The sequence below is a fragment of the Vigna umbellata genome, chromosome 7 (genome assembly GCF_029865625.1).
Source record: "Vigna umbellata cultivar VRB3 chromosome 7, Vumbellata_1.0, whole genome shotgun sequence".
NCBI lineage: Eukaryota > Viridiplantae > Streptophyta > Magnoliopsida > Fabales > Fabaceae > Vigna > Vigna umbellata.
Genome location: NC_142171.1, coordinates 28957485 through 28978891, shown reverse-complemented (window position 1 = coordinate 28978891; position 21407 = coordinate 28957485). Strand labels below are relative to the sequence as shown.

The following is a 21407-nucleotide window of genomic DNA, read 5'->3' as shown; positions in this document are numbered from 1 at the left end:
ATGAAAGTACAGATTCCAATGTAGGGTACAGAAAGTAAAATTTGACTATTTTTACGCAAAGTGTGATGAAAGGCCCATAGCCTCCATTTACAGCTTTCAAAAGTTCAAACTACATATCAGATTGACATTTTACAGCAGTTTGGTACAGCCACAGTACTTTCAAGAAAGAAAAAAGGAAGAACACCAAGATCTGTTGGTTAAAGACTTATGAACAAAAGAACAAAAAAGTGTTTTGATTATATCTAAAAGTTATCAACAAAAGAGTTATGAATAAGTGAGACATAAGTTCAATTTACTTATAAAAAATTAACATTACTTTTCTTCCTAATAGGATATTCAATTTTTTCATTTGTGATTAAACTTCATAGTAAATAAATTTTATTTAAGCTTAATTACTATTTTGGTTTTTATATTTTATTTAAGCTTAATTTTATTTTTCGAATTAAATGTATTTGTTTCTTATCTTTAAGTAAAAATTGGAATTAGTTTATTTTCAAACATTTGATCAAGTTTAGTTCCTTGACTTATGAAATGCATTGATTTAGTCATTTCAATCAAATTTTGTCAAACTTATGTAATGTTTCAAACACATTTATCAAATAACACTGAAACAAAAATGTGTTAAATAACCTAAACAACTCAAATGTTATCATAAAACATATTTGAAACATCAAATAAACTTAACAAAATTTGGTTAAAAGGACTAAATCCATATATTTCTAATATTGGAAGATTAAATTAGGTCAAAATTTTAAAGAGAAACTAACTTCAAATTTGACTAAAAACTAAAGGACCAAAAACATATTTAACCTTTATTTTTTCTTCTTTGTTATTGTTCAGTGGATACATATCATTACTTACATTATTACAAAAGACACTTTTTATGTAAAATATTTTTTATCTTTTACTTTTAAGTAACACTTTGACGTGGATGAATGTAATGTAAATTATGTTCGACATAAGTTTTCACATTATTCGTTAACCCTAGGCACAACATTCACATCGCCAAGCTAGTCTCACACTTTTTTTATTATTGGCAAAATATATACATATATTAATAATAAATACTTGGGTGCTCTAACCCTTTTAAAAAACTATATACTAAGTTCTTCCTCTATATATCCAAAATGATTTGTTAAGATCAAACTTTACATACCAAAACCCTATTTATCTAGCTTACTAATCAACAAACTATCAAACAAGTTCATTGGTGTAAAAATAACTTGGTTACCAATTTATTTTGGGAAATTTGATATTACTTAATTTTTGTAGTCTTTTCAATTCAAGTATTGATTTAATTAGAGTGTTGTTCCTTGACCATTCTTAATTTCCCACGTGAAATAAGGTTTGTCGTAAAATATACTCTCTTTTCAATTTGATGATTTTTGTGTTGTTTGTTCCCACTTTTAATTTTTATTCTGTTTTCACATTAAGAACATATTAGTCTAATATAAAGAATGTCTTCCAAAGTGCATGTGCATGTTATTTAGTTTTCTTGTACATTATTTCCTTTATTTTCTCAAGAAAAACAACATAAGATTTTTGGTGTAAACGTGTATGTAATTTTTCTAGAAATTTGATTGGAAAAAATGGTATTAATATTATTAACCCACGTTTAAGTAAGAAGAGAAAGAAAAAAACTATGGACTATTTCTATGTTTGACAAGAAAAAAGAAACGCGTGATAATAGAAATGGACTATTTCAAAATTTTTTCAAATATTACTTGTTTAAGACATTTTTATTTATTTATTCATTAAAAATATGGGTAAATATTAAGTGAGAAGAAATGTATTTTTAAATTTGAATTTATTATTCTTTTTGTATAATTGAAAAATAGTTATGTATAAGATGCTTGTGAACTCAATTTTATAAATACAAATAATTCACTAAATGAACGAAGATGATATCTCTGTATATATATCATTAAAATCCATTAAAATTCATTTATGTTTTCTTTATCAGAAAATTAAAAATTCACTGTAATTTCATTTTGATGATGATATCAGGCATAATAAGTTGTGGGATTGAAGGATTTCTATCGTTAAATTATGGTTTTATATTAAAAATGTTGTACATACAAATAGGATGATTAAACATTATATTCTTCTACTTAAATTCTTGGAATTTCTTCAATAATTATTCAAACTAATGTCTACAAATATATATATATATATATATATATATATATATATATATATATATATATATATATATATATATATGAATATATGTATGTATATATATGAATATATGTATGTATATATATGAATATATGTATGTATATGCATAATAAAAAAAGTTTTTATGAATTTATAATAAAATACTTAAAGCAGTAGACTAATAAAACTTTTTATTTTCTTTATGTTGTCCATAATATGTAACAAACTATATTATAAAATATTTTCTTATGAAAATGCGTTTGTTAAAACAGTATCAGTCAAACATGGTCTAATTATTTTCTAAAGGTCGAAAAAAAGTCAATTATGGTCTAAAGTAGAAAATGGATGATTGTTTACAAAGTTTTGTCATTGACTATTCTTCCATGCATGTGACTAAAGATTATTTTAATTATTGCACGAATGCATGGAATAATTTTATACCTCTTTCGATATGTGGGTCGACTTTTTTTTAATGGATGGTCTTTTATTAGTTATTTATTACAATGAAACCTTGATTTTTTAAGTTAGATCCGTTTTTACTTTCACTGCTATGTTTCTGAATGATTCATCATCTGTCTATCAGTTGACCGATCAAAACTTTTAACAAACTAATATTTAATAACTATTGAATGTGTTAGATGGCATGCAATAAAACATTTAGGAAAAAAGTTTTAAATAGGAAAAGTAATAACATTCATTCACTCAATTCTGAGTTATATTCATTCTTTCTTAAAAATTCTTAAAAAGTTGTTTAATTTTATCAAAGATTACAAATGAGAATAAACCATACCTGGTATATACCAAGTATTATAATCATTCTTATTTCACATAGTCATTTCTGACTAGTTTAAGTTTAATCAATCATAACTAGAACGTTTAACTCTCGTGAAAACAATACAAGTGTTTTAATTCTCTTCAAAATATCCAAACACAATTAGTGAGAGGATAAATATAAGACAATGAAATATGAGAAGTTGTAAAGTTTTTTTTATTCTATGAACAGACTCAGACGATTTAAGCTTATAGAGAGAATAACAACATAATGATATAATGATAGCAAAAGTTCTTTTTATTCTCTTGTGCAAGTCCTCTTTTCATAGCTTTCTTCGAAAGATGACTGTTATTTAAAGAGAGTTGACCTTCTTGAGAGTAGGTTGCTTCTTGTATGAAGATATATTTTTTTTTCGCCTTGGGAAGAGTAGTATGCTTTCATAGTTAGAGCTAATTTTACCACTATGGTAGGACACATAAAACTTTAGGAAACATTTTCTTGCTATTTCACAATGTCTTTTTGATCCACGTGCAGTGCTTTTGAGTAAATATTGGTATTGTCAATATATGCACAAATAAAGAGAAAAAAAATAGAGCATATAGGATACAATTCGTATATGCATTTAATGATCTATAGGTTGATAGAGTGTTGAGCCATGTTTTGTAAAATAAGTGTTTAATGCAAGTCTGAGCTTTTTCAAGTAGAGACAATTGATAATATATATAACATTTATCACTTTTTTCTCTAGTCGCGCTTTTGTCAAATGTTGTTTAATCTTTTACATTTGACATTTCATGGTTTGTCTTATAACCATTTAATAAGAATGTTCTAATCTGCATATTGCTTAGACATACTCATGGATATTGAATCATGTCATTTTTCGTGTAGTTTCTTCTCACTATTTTTTGTCACTTGTAGAGGCCTTTGCTCACATATATTTCCTAAAATCTTACATTTCTTCGACCTCCATAAACTTGGCCGCTCTTTGTCTCAACTCGTCCATGTTCTTTATAGGTTGCATGCACAAGTTATTCGATGAACATCATGCCACGAGGTTGTAATCATATGATAAATAATCATCAAGATTGAGATTCTGTATTTATCTCGCAATCTTGCCGAATCGTTCCATAAACATTCAAAAAGATTCTACCTTTTCTTACCTAACATTTATTAAGACAATTGAAGTTAGATGATATGATCAATTGATAGCAAATTGTACTTCAAATTTCTAGGTAGAAAAACTATTTGTCGAATTCGGTGATAACAAAAAGAACCAGACCAAGACTTCTTCTTAATGAGATAGAAAAAGTATAAAATACAATTTTACATAAAACCAACCTATATCTCTAAATTAGGTTAATTTCAACATTTTTACTTAGCTAGATATAAATTGATTATTTTAATCTTAAATTTAATATTAAAGTTCATGTATTTCTATATAAAAAAAACACATTTGCATAAGACAATACATTCAACATGTTATCCATGAAGTGTAAATTATATATACCTAATACATCAGTTGAATTTTTCTCTCCTTAATATTCTAATGCTAAAGTTGAACTATAGTCAAAGTTACTATTAACAAAACGAAAATCACGTTGCTTCACAGTACATTCTGACGTTAACTATTTGAAATTCAAAAGTGGATGGTTTTTGGTTTATTGAAAAATCCAAAGAAAATATATTTGGAGAATTTATCTTCTACCTGTAATTATTGTCAAATTTCACGGCTTTCTACGAATATGATATCTAATTTTTTACATATTTTTTATGTTCTAATGTTGTCTCCCAAAAACTAACTAAAATTCAAAAGCGAGTTTAGAAGCCGAAAATTAACGGCTGAAATCTTTTAAATTAACTCAATGCATTATTAATGGAAATACATGGCGTGTGTATGTTTACTTTTTTTTTTCATATGAAAATAAAAATAACAAAATTACTATTCTTATAGAAAAGTATTACAAGAATCTATAGAGAAAAACAAATATAGAAAACTACATCTAGAAATTAATATTTAAAAAATCTAATACATCAGAATTTGAATTCGCATTTGCCTTTGCACATTAGAAATTTCAATATTACCTTATATGTCGCTCTTTGAGAAATATATATATTTTTTTCTTGGAAAGACAAAAAAACTAATATATAAAACATCCTTATTTTGATTTTAAATGTATTAAGATAATATCCGTTAGAATTCATTATTGTACTATTTATTTTAAAATTTAGAACTTTTTTACAATTTTATTTCTATGCAATGAAAAATGTACTCAAATTAGTGATAAAACTTTTGAATAAATTAGATTGGAATTTTATTTCCTTTTCAAATAGTCTCTTATAATTTATTTTTCACGATTTTGAGTCTATTTGTTTTGAAATTTCACAATGATCATATGAGTTTGATTTTGTATAATCCGTTATATTTAATCAATTAACTATTTTTTTTGTTGTACTTCTAATGAATATATATCCAATCTTTGTTCAATTGGATCAAAATAAACAAAGTAAACTATATCTAAAATTCAATATTTAAAAAATTATAATTTTATAAAATTCAAACAAGAAACAGGCATAAAAGAATATGAAATCAAAATTTCCAATGAAAAGTTAAAAAAGACCATAATTAGAAATTAAACTAAATAATTAATTTCTTGGATCCACCTTCCACGAGAGAGTATGAGATACGTAATCTTATTAGCCTATTATTTTCTTTCGAGCTTTCTTGATAACGTCATCAAATGGAAAGTACAAACAAAGTACACGTTTATCATATGTGATTAATTAATTATTCAGATTAATTGACTTCTAAAACGTCATTGAAAATATAGCAAAAGAGATAACTAAAGAGTCTTACTTAGTGTTTTTTTTTCTTCAAATATCTTGAATAAACTTGATCATTAAAACTATAAAAGTAAGTTATTTTTTGTTAATTAATTTAGTTATATAATAAAAAACTTTCAATTTTAGATTAGGATAGTTTATTACTAATAGTTTATTATGGATTATAAAAATTGAAAAAAGTTATCAGTAAATATAAGAATAAAAAAAGTGTATACACACAGTACATATATATATATATATATATATATATATATATATATATATATATATATATATATCAACATTTAAAAAATTATTTTTAATTGTTAATTGTTATAAATGAGCGAAGAATACTATATTGCTACGTATCTAAACCACTAAAACTTAGACTCAATAATCACTTGTTTTCATTATTATAAATAATAATTGAAAAGGAGACTATTCAGAACACACTTCTAGAATCCCATCAATGGAAAGACAAAGACGTATTTTCTATTATTATGGTCGGTCACCTTGTATCTTTGAAAATTGCATCATAGTTTTTAGTCATATTATACTGTATTTATTTTAAATAAATAAATTTTTAGAAAAACACATGTATTAATGTTATTCTCATTTTATCGCGGTTTCATAATTAAATATTAAATATTTAAAGAAAATGACACAAATTTTAAATTAAGCCAAGACATTACTTTTATATATATATATATATATATATATATATATATATATATATATATATATATATATATATATATATATATTTTATAAATGTTTAGAAAATATTCTAGAGAATATCAAAAGTTGTAGTAATAAATTCTAGATTTATATGAATAAATCAATTGAACAAATACATAACTAAAAAATTAATAAACTAAATTTTTGGTTGAATGTTGGATATGATAATTTTAGTGATGTATTTTAACTGTGTATATTTAAGATTTACGCAAGGAGCTTTTGGTTGCAATAAGTTATCTGTAACATCCCAAAATACAGTAATCACTATAATTCAGAATTTATCACAATTAACAGTAACAGTAAACAGTCTTTGCGTAATTAACAGCTGCTCCAAAAGAAAACAGCACTTATATAAATAAACAGTATTGTACAGTAACTTACAGTAGAGTTTACAGTGTTCAGAATTTTAGCAAAATATACAAAACAGATCTACAGGAACAAATCTGCAGAATTATATACAGGCTGCCAGAATACAGCACACCCAAAATTAACTACTGCTGCTACTACGGAACTAATCCCTACTGCTCCAATTTTACTTCAACGTCCACAAGGTTGGCATCCTCCAAATTTTCTTCTTCCAGTACTTGCTCAAGGGATGCACCACCATCTGCTCACATCCACAACGGATGATCATTGCATTTCGACAAGACGGATTATACATGGACATTAGACAACACAAAGGAAATGCAAGGGTAAGCTTATGATATTTAATTTATACCATCATCACATACATTTACATTTCAATCCACGCATACAACATACAAGCTCATCAGTTAACAATCATATAGATACATATATAAAAGACAGACCGTCCGGACTGTATGAACCGTGTAGCTACAGGCGTCCTTGCACCCGAGTGGTGTGGTAACTGTATTACACTCGACAGCTGCCACTCGAGGTTAACCCTATCCAAAGTACCTCTAAGGAATAGAGTCTCCTGCCATTCCCACGCATGACTACTCCCTTCTACGTGAAGATGAGTATCACGGAATATCAGGATGGACCAAGCCAGCATTAGCATGCCCACAGTCATACTTTACAAAACTCAATAATCAATCATATCAAAAACGTTCCTCCTTGGAACGCTAATAAAATCCAGTTCCAATAATTCGTTCAACATATCATTCACCATATTAAACAGTTCACTGATTCACATTTTCATTCCGTGTTCCACTCTCTTAATTCCACGAACGTTCATCACTTAATCAACAGGACTTAACATGTTACAGTACTCCTACATCCTCGTTTCTGAACAAAAGAAACGAACCATTTATTCACTTAACACGTTTCAACACTTCATAATTTGAAAATACTGATCTTTAAAAGATATGGATGATACTTAGAAATATTTTGAAGGTAAAGAATCCAGGTAGAATCCAAAGGATAAAACCCGTAAGAAAATGTTTAGATAAACAATCAATATAATTGATTTCAAAAAAAACAACACTGCCAGTCAAAGAACGAACGTTCATTAACAATTTGGACGAACGCCAATTACGTTCTCTCAGAATTCAATGGTAAGGACGAGCGTTCAGTTATATAAAAAGTAACCGAACCCTCCTTGAACGAACGCTGGGTCAATGACCGAGCACAATCAGAACGAACGCTTGGTATAAACCGAGCTCAACTTAGAACGAGCACTTCAGTATAAGACCGAACACTCTGTAGAACGAACGTTCAATATAAGGTCGAACGACAATAAGGACGAACGACAATAAGGACGAACGCTCAACATGAGGCCGAACGTCAATGAGAACGTACGCTCGACTTAAGGCCGAACGTCACTTATTTATAAAGTTTTAAATATTTATCTATACTGAGCAGAAACGAACGCTCATTCACTCAATTGGGGGACGCTCGTTCTCGAGCAGAATTCATTCCAAATGAATGAATTCCAATCTAAGTCATGTTAACCAAAAACCGAACGGTCTAAGACCGTACAGTGACGAGCGTCATTTAGCAACAGAGAATGATCAGAAGTTCAGAGTTTTCACACTTAGTAGAAATTTTTCCAGATTTCCATTTTTCAACTTTATACTTTCATTTCCAGATTTAATTCCCTTCAGACACCATCATCATGCAAATTTCAACATTTAAATCATTCCAACCACACAATAACCATTCTCCATTTATCCATAATCAACTCAATCATGCATTTAAATCAAATTCATCATCAAATCAAATTTATATAAGCCGTATCAGTTCATGACAGATCCATCCAAACCAGAATACATATCAGATATCAGTAAACGTTCTAAATACTCAAACATCATGTTTTTCTTATATGAATCTCAGATCATAAATCAAACAGTATAAATTAAACATATAAGCTTCCCTTACCCGGATTTGCAGTGAACGTTTAACAGTATACTTGAATCAGTCCAACTAGGGCTTTCTACCCGTTAAGCTCTTTCTTACGCTCTTCAACTAGGTTTAACCAAAGAGAACTCAGAAACTCAGATTTTATTCTTTGCATGCAACTAAAACAGTGTTCCTAGAAATTCTAGAACTAGGTTATGGCTTGGGAACTTACCAGTTACAGGATCAAAAGATGTTCGGATCAAAACGAAGCTTACTGGCCCGTGAACGTTTCTATGGTTTCAGAAAATTGTTTGGAGTTGAAAGAAGTGAGTAATGGTAGAGAGAAGATAAAGGTTCTTAGTGAGAAGTTGGAGAAGATGAAAGGTTTGGTTTTCTGAGGAAGACGAAGTGTGCGTGCAAGTGAGAGAGTTTTCTCAAAACTCAGTATTGTTGGTGGATTCCACGTCAAAACAGGCTAGCGTCTCCCAGCCTGCCACCTGCACCCCAAACCCTGCTTTGGAAGCTTCTCCTGCGACACGTGGCGTGCGTGCATGCACAGATTGGTGCGTTTTTAATGCACTGAATGTGTGCAGTGGTGCGCGTCTCAGAGAATGTTGTGGCACGGTGTTATTGCACAGCAGAGGGATTTTAAAAGCAGATTTGACATGGGATTTAATAGGATAAGCATGGATTATAATGAGCATAAATCTGGTTTAACACAGAATTACTATTGCTAATTATACAGGGTTTTACAATCTCCCTAACTACAAAAATTTTCGTCCTCGAAAATTCAGAATTTACAAGCAAATAAGTGCGGATACAAATCCTTCATTGCACTCTCCACTTCCCACGTTGAATCTCCAGTTTTAGCGTCCCACACTATCTTCACCAAATGAATATCTTTTCCTTTATATAACTTGGTACGTTCATCTTCAATGCGGACTGGTTGTAGCTCCAACGTTCGGTCTGGACGCAGTTGAATGTCTTCCAGCTCCAAGACATGAGAAGGATTAGCTATGTATCTCCTAAGCTGAGACACATGGAAGACTGGATGCAGATTTGATAGCTGAGGAGGCAACGCAAGCTCATAGGCTACTGGTCCAATCTTCTTCAATATCTGATACGGCCCTATGAACTTGGGAGACAGCTTCTTTGGACGCACAACTCTTCCTACTCCAGTGATTGGATTTAGTCTCAGAAATACATGATCACCTGCAGCGAATTCCAGTGGTCTTCTCCTCCTATCAGCATAGGATTTCTGTCTGCTCAAAGACGTTTTCAACCTGTCTTGAATCAACTTAACCTTCTCGGTTGTTTGCTGGATGAGTTCAGGTCCAGTTAGCACGTTCTCTCCCTCTTGAAACCAGCAAAGTGGCGTTCTGCACTTCCTCCCATAGAGAGCTTCAAACGGTGCCATTCCAATGCTAGACTGGAAACTATTGTTGTACGTGAACTCCACCAGAGGCAAAATCTCATCCCATGCGCCCAAATGGTCTAGGACACACGTCCTCAATAAATCTTCTAGCGTCTGGATGGTGCGTTCGGACTGGCCGTCCGTTTGCGGATGATATGCTGAACTCATCTGCAATTTGCTCCCCAACTCGCCTTGCAGGGATTGCCAAAACCGAGATGTGAATCTCGTGTCTCGGTCAGAAATGATGCTTGAGGGCACTCCATGCAGACGAACGATCTCATTTATATACAATTTGGCCAAATTAGACATTGACATCTTCAGATTCACGGCCAAGAAGTGTGCGCTCTTCGTCAATCTATCCACGATCACCCATATTGAGTCATGATTCCTAACCGTTCGTGGTAGATGAGTCACGAAGTCCATGGAAATGCTATCCCACTTCCATTCAGGAATTTCCAGTGGCTGAAGCAAACCACCTGGTCGTTGGTGTTCGGCCTTAGCACGTTGACATGTCAGGCAGGAAGCTACAAAACGTGCTATATCACTTTTCATTCCAGGCCACCAAAACGATTTCCTAAGATCTTGATACATCTTAGTCATACCGGGGTGTATGCTAAGACGACTATGGTGTGCTTCCTCCAATATAATCCGTTTCAGTTCACCATCATTAGGAATGCACGTTCTGCCCATGTAACGTAACATACCATCCGTTCCAGCATTAAACTCTTTGGCTTTTTCTGTACCGAGTGCGCCAAAGATCTTCCCCAGCTCCTCATCCTCACGTTGCTTCATCCATATACGATCAAACACATTGCTTGATATTCTAAGGTTGCAGCACTTGATGCTGTTCGGTTCTAATTCGAACTGCAACCTTAGATCTCTGAAGCTCTCCACCAAATCCAGCTCCTTCACCATCATCAATGAGACATGTATCGCCTTCCTGCTTAGAGCGTCTGCCACCACATTTGCCTTCCCAGGATGATAGAGCAGCTCAAACTCATAGTCTTTCAAAAATTCTAGCCAACGCCTCTGCCTCATGTTCAACTCCTTCTGATCAAATAAATATTTGAGGCTCTTGTGATCACTGAAGACTTGGAACGTGGATCCGTATAGGTAGTGCCTCCAAATCTTCAATGCAAACACGACCGCTGCCAACTCTAGGTCGTGTGTGGGGTAATTTTGCTCATGAATCTTTAATTGGCGAGACGCGTACGCTACTGGACGTCTCTCCTGCATGAGCACACAGCCCAGACCCTGGTGAGAAGCGTCACAGTACACTTCATATGGCTTGGACGTGTCTGGAATAATCAAAACTGGCGCGCTCGTTAGTTTCACCTTCAGCTCCTGGAAACGTTCCTCACATAGATCAGTCCAAGCGAATGGTTGGTCCTTTCTAGTCAATCTAGTAAGAGGAGCCACTATCTTGGCAAACCCCTCTATGAAACGTCTGTAATAACCTGCCAGTCCCACAAAACTCCTCACTTCCGTGACTGAACGCGGGCTCTTCCAATCTAGCACTGCTCTCACTTTAGAGGGATCCACTGAAATACCTTCAGACGATATCACATGCCCCAAAAACTGCACCTCCTTTAACCAAAATTCACACTTGGACAGCTTTGCGTACAACTCTTTCTCCCTCAACACGGTTAGTACTGTTCTCAAGTGTTCTTCATGTTCGGCATTGGTTTTGGAGTAGATGAGAATATCATCTATGAACACAACTACAAATTTATCCAAATAGGGTCTGAATATCCGGTTCATGTAATCCATGAAGATGGCTGGAGCGTTCGTCACTCCAAATGGCATTACCACGTACTCATAATGCCCATAACGTGATCGGAACGCTGTCTTCTGGATGTCGTCCTCCTTCACCCTGATCTGGTGATATCCTGAACGCAAATCAATCTTAGAAAACACTGTTGCCCCATGCAGTTGATCCAACAAATCATCAATCCTTGGCAAGGGGTACTTGTTCTTGATGGTCAGCTTGTTCAATTGTCTATAATCTATACACAGACGAGAGCTACCATCCTTCTTTTTCACCAAGAGCACAGGCGCTCCCCATGGTGACACACTCGGTCTGATAAACTGCTTCTCCATGAGTTCTTCAATTTGCTTCTTGAGTTCAACCAACTCTGCAGGCGCCATACGGTATGGTTGGACTGATATAGGGGCTGTCGTGGTCACCAAGTCTATGGTGAATTCAACTTCTCTAACAGGAGGCAACCCTGGTATCTCATCTGGAAAAACGTCCAGAAACTCCTCCACAACAGACGTTCGTTTTTGTTTCAAATTTCCCAGCTCTTGGTCCTCATGTGTCATGATGAGAAAACAAGCCGCGCCTTCCATAATGTCTTCCTTTAACTGACCGAGTGTCACTCCCAAGCATTCCTCATCTTCTTCAGAAAATACTAACTCCTTCTTGCCACAATCTATGAGAATGCGATTGGTATTGAGCCAATCCATTCCCAAAATTATTTCTAAATCTTTGAGAGGCAAACAGATAAGATTCACCTTGTACCTACGTCCTTCTACCTCAATAGGGCATCTAACACACATGGTAGACGTCCTAACTTCACCCGCAGCCGGTGTTGACACCACCAAATCAAAATTCATCTCGCTCACAGCTATTCCCAACTTATCAACGCACGCCTTCGATATGAAGGAGTGTGTTGCCCCCGAATCAAACAGCACACAACAAGAGGTACCAAACACAAGGCAGGTGCTGATGATGAGTGTACCTGAATTAGCTGCCTCTGCACCAGTAATCGCATATACGCGTCCAGCTGCTTGGGCTCGTCCTCCTCTAGCCTGATTTCTGCCAGCATTCGGTGGCCTCAACACAGCTCGTCCACCCATGTTGCACTCATTCTCCAAGTGCCCACTTCTTCTACATTTCGTGCAGAATTTTCCTCCCGTGAGTTGAGGGCAAGATGAACGATAGTGTGGCCCTCCACACTGGAAACAAGTGACGTTTCCTGGCTGTCCGGCAGTGATTAATGCTCGTGATCCACTTGCATTTGACTGACCTGGGCGAGCGTAAGGAGTACTTCTCGTGTTGGCAGTACCCCTGGATACAATCGACCCTCTAGTCACCTGTGTCTGCTTCTTTTGTCGTTCCACTTCTGCCATATTCTTCTCCAATACTTTGGCTCTTTCCACCATTGCAGGAAATGACCGAATGCATAAACTTGATATCAACACCTTCAGGTCGCTTCTTAATCCATTCTCAAATTTCCTACACTGCCACTCTTCACTAGTGGCCATCGTATTAAACCTCAACAACTGTTTGAAAGAATCTGTGTACTCGGATACAGATTTTCCCCCTTGCACCAGCTGAAGAAATTCTACTTCCTTGGCATAGCGAACGCTGTCTGGGAAATATTCTTCATAAAATTTGTTTCTAAAAACCTCCCAGGTGATAGGAGCATGAGTGTCGGCCAGGATAGCCCTCACACTCGTCCACCAGTGGTTGGCCTCACCAGTCAACAAGTACTCAGTAAACGCCAATCTGTTGTCGTCAGGACACCTCTTTGCATTATAAATCTTCTCAATGTCCCTCAGCCAATGATCTGCCTCATCAGGAAGACATTTGCCACTGAACTTGGCAGGGTGATGCTGAAGGAAACTTTCCAAACTCCATTCAGCATTTGGTTGAGCAGCGTTTGAAGAAGATGCTCCAGGCGCACCTCTAGTTGCAGCCAGGATCTCCATCAATTGCCTTTGCGTGTTTTCAGAATTGACACGCGATGCCTCCAATCCTTGCATAGCAGCTTGGTTTTGCTGCATCAGAGTGGCGTTTTGCTCCATCAGTGTAGTATTCTGTTGATGCAGTCGTTCAACTACGGTTTCCAACAACCTAGTGTTGCTGGACGTATCGGACTCATTCGGTTGGGGAGGAGGAGGAAGTCTAGGCGCCATTAGTTCTCTGGATCAGAGAAAAACGAGCGTTAGTAAAGTTCGAGAGTTAAAACAATAACTCATTAACATATAATAAGCACACAGCAAAAACGTAGTGCACTCATACCTACAGTGTTCCTTAAAAGAACAAAACTGCTCTGATACCACTAATGTAACATCCCAAAATACAGTAATCACTATAATTCAGAATTTATCACAATTAACAGTAACAGTAAACAGTCTTTGCGTAATTAACAGCTGCTCCAAAAGAAAACAGCACTTATATAAATAAACAGTACTGTACAGTAACTTACAGTAGAGTTTACAGTGTTCAGAATTTTAGCAAAATATACAAAACAGATCTACAGGAACAAATCTGCAGAATTATATACAGGCTGCCAGAATACAGCACACCCAAAATTAACTACTGCTGCTACTACGGAACTAATCCCTACTGCTCCAATTTTACTTCAACGTCCACAAGGTTGGCATCCTCCAAATTTTCTTCTTCCAGTACTTGCTCAAGGGATGCACCACCATCTGCTCACATCCACAACGGATGATCATTGCATTTCGACAAGACGGATTATACATGGACATTAGACAACACAAAGGAAATGCAAGGGTAAGCTTATGATATTTAATTTATACCATCATCACATACATTTACATTTCAATCCACGCATACAACATACAAGCTCATCAGTTAACAATCATATAGATACATATATAAAAGACAGACCGTCCGGACTGTATGAACCGTGTAGCTACAGGCGTCCTTGCACCCGAGTGGTGTGGTAACTGTATTACACTCGACAGCTGCCACTCGAGGTTAACCCTATCCAAAGTACCTCTAAGGAATAGAGTCTCCTGCCATTCCCACGCATGACTACTCCCTTCTACGTGAAGATGAGTATCACGGAATATCAGGATGGACCAAGCCAGCATTAGCATGCCCACAGTCATACTTTACAAAACTCAATAATCAATCATATCAAAAACGTTCCTCCTTGGAACGCTAATAAAATCCAGTTCCAATAATTCGTTCAACATATCATTCACCATATTAAACAGTTCACTGATTCACATTTTCATTCCGTGTTCCACTCTCTTAATTCCACGAACGTTCATCACTTAATCAACAGGACTTAACATGTTACAGTACTCCTACATCCTCGTTTCTGAACAAAAGAAACGAACCATTTATTCACTTAACACGTTTCAACACTTCATAATTTGAAAATACTGATCTTTAAAAGATATGGATGATACTTAGAAATATTTTGAAGGTAAAGAATCCAGGTAGAATCCAAAGGATAAAACCCGTAAGAAAATGTTTAGATAAACAATCAATATAATTGATTTCAAAAAAAACAACACTGCCAGTCAAAGAACGAACGTTCATTAACAATTTGGACGAACGCCAATTACGTTCTCTCAGAATTCAATGGTAAGGACGAGCGTTCAGTTATATAAAAAGTAACCGAACCCTCCTTGAACGAACGCTGGGTCAATGACCGAGCACAATCAGAACGAACGCTTGGTATAAACCGAGCTCAACTTAGAACGAGCACTTCAGTATAAGACCGAACACTCTGTAGAACGAACGTTCAATATAAGGTCGAACGACAATAAGGACGAACGACAATAAGGACGAACGCTCAACATGAGGCCGAACGTCAATGAGAACGTACGCTCGACTTAAGGCCGAACGTCACTTATTTATAAAGTTTTAAATATTTATCTATACTGAGCAGAAACGAACGCTCATTCACTCAATTGGGGGACGCTCGTTCTCGAGCAGAATTCATTCCAAATGAATGAATTCCAATCTAAGTCATGTTAACCAAAAACCGAACGGTCTAAGACCGTACAGTGACGAGCGTCATTTAGCAACAGAGAATGATCAGAAGTTCAGAGTTTTCACACTTAGTAGAAATTTTTCCAGATTTCCATTTTTCAACTTTATACTTTCATTTCCAGATTTAATTCCCTTCAGACACCATCATCATGCAAATTTCAACATTTAAATCATTCCAACCACACAATAACCATTCTCCATTTATCCATAATCAACTCAATCATGCATTTAAATCAAATTCATCATCAAATCAAATTTATATAAGCCGTATCAGTTCATGACAGATCCATCCAAACCAGAATACATATCAGATATCAGTAAACGTTCTAAATACTCAAACATCATGTTTTTCTTATATGAATCTCAGATCATAAATCAAACAGTATAAATTAAACATATAAGCTTCCCTTACCCGGATTTGCAGTGAACGTTTAACAGTATACTTGAATCAGTCCAACTAGGGCTTTCTACCCGTTAAGCTCTTTCTTACGCTCTTCAACTAGGTTTAACCAAAGAGAACTCAGAAACTCAGATTTTATTCTTTGCATGCAACTAAAACAGTGTTCCTAGAAATTCTAGAACTAGGTTATGGCTTGGGAACTTACCAGTTACAGGATCAAAAGATGTTCGGATCAAAACGAAGCTTACTGGCCCGTGAACGTTTCTATGGTTTCAGAAAATTGTTTGGAGTTGAAAGAAGTGAGTAATGGTAGAGAGAAGATAAAGGTTCTTAGTGAGAAGTTGGAGAAGATGAAAGGTTTGGTTTTCTGAGGAAGACGAAGTGTGCGTGCAAGTGAGAGAGTTTTCTCAAAACTCAGTATTGTTGGTGGATTCCACGTCAAAACAGGCTAGCGTCTCCCAGCCTGCCACCTGCACCCCAAACCCTGCTTTGGAAGCTTCTCCTGCGACACGTGGCGTGCGTGCATGCACAGATTGGTGCGTTTTTAATGCACTGAATGTGTGCAGTGGTGCGCGTCTCAGAGAATGTTGTGGCACGGTGTTATTGCACAGCAGAGGGATTTTAAAAGCAGATTTGACATGGGATTTAATAGGATAAGCATGGATTATAATGAGCATAAATCTGGTTTAACACAGAATTACTATTGCTAATTATACAGGGTTTTACAGTTTTAATATTTTATAATTTTAATTTAATTTAGAAACATTTTTCATTAAATACAGTGAATTTCTTAGAAAAATACTGTCAACATGAACTCTTGTAACGAGGTTACATTCAAGCAAAATGGTAAGAGAAAGATCTAACTCAATACATTACAAAATTTTATTAGGAACGAAAATTCCTTGATTTATCTATTACTGAAAACATAATTAATTAAACAATTAATTAATTAAGTATGGCTCCTGAATGATCCAAGAGACTTGATAGCCGATGCTCTAAGGATGTATTGGTGGTATAATGCAGCCCCTGCTGCTCCAACAATTGGTCCAACCCAGAAAATCCACTGTTCATAAATAATCACCAAAATTATCAAGTCATTATCAACATCCATAACAACATATACATTTCAACAGCATTTTGTGTTCTTCGGTAAAAATCTGTTTTCATCTTCAAATAGTTAAGAAGTTTTAACCTGATCATCCCAGATTTTGTCGTCATTGTAGATTACAGCTGCTCCAAAACTCCTTGCTGGGTTAATGCCAGTGCCAGTAACTGGGATTGTAGCCAAATGAACCACGAAAACAGCAAAGCCAATCGGGAGTGGTGCTAGTACCTTCATGTGAAAATGTGAGACCACGAATTACTAACTAATCTTTTAAGAAATAGGTTTGTAACATGTATATATTATGGTGCTTACAGGAATATAGGAGTCCCTAGCGTTCCTCTTAGGGTCAGTGGCAGAGAAGACAGTGTAGACAAGAACGAAGGTACCGATAATCTCAGCACCCAAAGCAGTGCCCCTGTTGCAGCCGTCAGCAACAAAGTTAGCACCACCTCCGTACCTGTTGTAGTACGCCTTTTGGAACACCTTCGCCAGTCCAGTGCCACAGATAGCATCAGCACATTGTGCTACAATGTACAACAACGCCCTTATCAACGACACCTTGCGTCCTAGGAACAGCCCGAATGTCACTGCTGGGTTTATGTGTCCTCCTACAACACCAAATCCAAAAACATGTTACACTTTCTTCTTGCATGCATACTCACCCACGTTCCTTGTCCAATATCCAACCGAACCAGCAAAAAGAACCACGAAATTAACAAGGTTTTGAAACAAGATGGACAATTTTATACAGGAATTTTAACCTAGTTTTAGCACCCCTACAACTTTTTTTCCTTCGAATTGTGCTTATGTTTATTGAATGGCTGTTTATAGCAGATTTAACGTGTGAGCATATACAAAAGTTGTCCAAATTTTGGCTTTTTCATGTAGAAAAGTTGAAACTTGAAAGCATAGAAGGGCACAGTTGTGGTGTCTGAGAGAGAGGAAATTGAAAGGGGTGAGAGATGTATACCAGAAATACCGGCAGTGCAGTAAACAAGGATGAAAATCATGCCACCAAAGGCCCAAGCGACGCCGATAATGCCAACCCCATCACATTCGGTGCCACTATCAATCTGTCTTTTGTTGCCAATTATGGTGAGGACAGTGACATAGAGGAAGAGAAGGGTTGCTATGAACTCAGCGATAATGGCTCTATAGAAGGACCACTGTGTGAGCTCTCTGCGGTCGAAAAAAGGTGCTGGAGGAGGGTCATAATAGTCTTTTGCAGGGTATTCTCTTTGCTCTTGAATCTCAACATCTTCAGCCATTTCTCAAGCTCAATCACTACTATATATAGTTAGGTAACTCTCTGTGTGTCTTGTGTGGCATCAAAGTTTAGTGGAAAGAGGTGGTATTCAAGTATCAAAAGAAAGAGAGAGAATGGTAATGAATCAAATAATTTAACTGTGTTTTTATTTTTCCTTAACATAGGTTTTTTTCCGCCCCTAGCTTGATTTCGCTTGCATGGTTCCACGCCATGATCGCTGGTGGATTTTGACCACTAATTTTAGGAAAAATATATTTTCAAAATTTATAATTTTATTATCTTCTCTAACATAACAAAAATGAATATCAAATTTAATATAATTATAACAATAAAAAAATTATATATATTTAATAGATTGTTCTTTTATAAAATTGAACCACCAATGACTAAATCAAAACTATTTTTTTTAATGTAAATAATAATATTGTGGGCAGTAAATTTATTTTCTATTTTTTTTCACAATCTTGTTTTAATAATCATCATTACAAAAAGAAATATTTTTCTTCACAAGTGATATGTACTCCATATATTCTTATCAAACATTAATATAGATAGTAGATAAATTTTTAAATTTAAATAAGTAAGAGTATTAACAATAATATAATAAAGTTAAAATTTTAAACTAATTTTCTATTGAAAATGATACTGGCTATAACACCATGAAACTCGCTAAAATATTTTTATATTTTATATACATATATATCTCAAACTCTTATGACCATTATGCTGCAAAGGAATTCGTTTATTTTGACTATCACATCTTCAATTACACCAAATGGATATTTAATAGATCTATCCGTCAACTGAAGCATCATTCTTATTGGTTTGGCTTCAAGACCACTAATATTTTTAAGCATAGATAAGGGCATCAAATTGATGTTAGCCCCTAAATCAATAAGAGTTTTTCCTATATCATAGTCTTCAATGGTGCAAGGAATGTTGAAACTCTCGGATCTTTAAATTTTGGAGGGAGAGTCTTCTGCATGATGACACTACAATTTCCTTGCTCCTCAATTGTTTTCTCATCTAAATACTTCTTCTTCTTGCTAAGGATTTGCTTCATGTACTTTGCATAGGCGGGAATTTGTTGCAACGCTTCAGTAAAAGGTATGGTAATCTCAAGCTGGTTGAATATTTGCTTGAATCGAGCCAAATGTTTCTCCTTTTCTTTATTGGAAGGATTTTTCGGATAAGGAAGATGTTTCAAAATTTCCTTCTCTTTTTGTTTTTTCTCTTTTTCTTTTCCTTTATTTTTTTCTTCTCCCCCAACAATCTCTTGATTAGTTTCTTTTTGTGCTTGAATCTTATCTTCATTGCTTCTCTTCTCTTCATTTGGCAGCTTCTCCTTGTAATCAAGCCCAACCTCTTTTCCACTTCTTGTTGTAATGACATTACATTTCTCATGAGGGTTAACTTCAGTGTTGGCTACAAAATTCTTTTTAGTTTTCTCCTCCAGCTTCTTAGCAAGTTGACCCACTTATATCTCCAAGTTTCTAATGGAAGCTTCAGTGCTCTTGTGGTTAGAGATGGATACTTGCATAAACTGCTGAAGTGTGTCCTCCAACTTTGAGGTCTTGTCAGATAAGGAGGGATGTGGTTGATATTGTTGCTGAGGTGGTCTATTTGATGGCCCAACTTGTCCTTGGACCATGCTTAGGTGAGGTCTCCACCCTTGGTTGTAGTTACCTTGTCGACCTTGATTACCCATATAGTTCACCTCTTCTTGGGAATTTGCTTGCATGGCACACTAACTATTTACATGATCTCCACCACATAACTCACAACCTTGATGTTGAGCTTGAGAAACATTTTGGAGCTCTTTAGGCAGTTGAGAGAGCTTGTTCATGAGAGCTTCGAGTTGTTGGGTCATTATTTTGTTTTAAGCTAACAAGGCGTCCTGAGATTGTAGTTGAAGAACACCTTTTTGTTATAGTTGATCCCTTTCATTCTGCACTTCATTGTCATTAACAACCATATTCTGTATCAGCTCATGTGCTTCTTTAGGTGTCTTCCATCTGATGTTTCCTCCAACTGAGGCATCCAACATCAATTTGGTTTGGGATTCAAGGCCTCCCAAAAACATATTCAGGACGGTAGGCTCATCAAACCCATGAGTGGGCGTCTTTCGTAGTAACCCCTTGAACTTATCCCATGCTTGGCTCAAAGTTTCACTACCATCTTGCTAAAAAGATGAGATTTCCTGTTTCCCTTTGTTGACTTTTGATTGTTGGAAGTATTTGTTGAGGAACTTGGAAACCACATCCTCCCATGCCGTGAAGCTATTCTCAGGAAACAAATTCAACCACACCTTGGCGTTGTCTCCCAGTGAGAATGGAAACAGGCTGAGCCTTATAGCTTCATCAGGCACACATGAATCTTCACAGTATTACATATCTCAAGGAAGGTGGCAAAATGATTATAAGGATTCTCATGAGATAGGCTGTTGAACTGATTGTTTGCACCAAATGGATGAGAGCAGGCTTCATCTCCATGTTGGCGGCATTAACCCTTGGCCTAGCAATGTTGTTGAAGTGAAGAGGCCCTGAGAATGTAGAATAGTCCTCCAAGGTGCGTATAGCTTGACCATCACCATGACCATTTGGATTGGCGGCCATATCTTCTCCTTCCTAATAAAAACAGGGATGAATGGTTGCTCAGGAATCTCAGGA

The 21407-nt window shown here is 35.3% G+C and overlaps 2 protein-coding genes across 2 annotated transcripts; both read right to left on the bottom strand.

Annotated features, from left to right (window-relative positions):
* Positions 1–13402: 13402 nt before the first annotated feature.
* Positions 13403–17087, bottom strand: LOC148195678 (uncharacterized). The gene is made up of 3 exons (XM_088095265.1): positions 16379–17087; positions 13513–14645; positions 13403–13409 (listed from the first exon to the last, which is right to left on the bottom strand). The coding sequence occupies exons 2-3, from the start codon at positions 14124–14126 to the stop codon at positions 13403–13405; spliced, it is 621 nt and encodes a 206-aa protein (XP_087951391.1). The 5' UTR covers positions 14127–14645; positions 16379–17087.
* A 100-nt stretch (positions 17088–17187) lies between these two features.
* LOC148195677 (aquaporin PIP2-7-like) lies at positions 17188–19168 on the bottom strand. Its single transcript, XM_088094330.1, has 4 exons — positions 18442–19168; positions 17784–18079; positions 17559–17699; positions 17188–17429 (listed from the first exon to the last, which is right to left on the bottom strand). Exons 1-4 carry the CDS (start codon positions 18737–18739, stop codon positions 17316–17318), a joined length of 849 nt encoding a protein of 282 aa, XP_087950456.1. The 5' UTR covers positions 18740–19168; the 3' UTR covers positions 17188–17315.
* Between the last annotated feature and the right edge of the window lie 2239 nt (positions 19169–21407).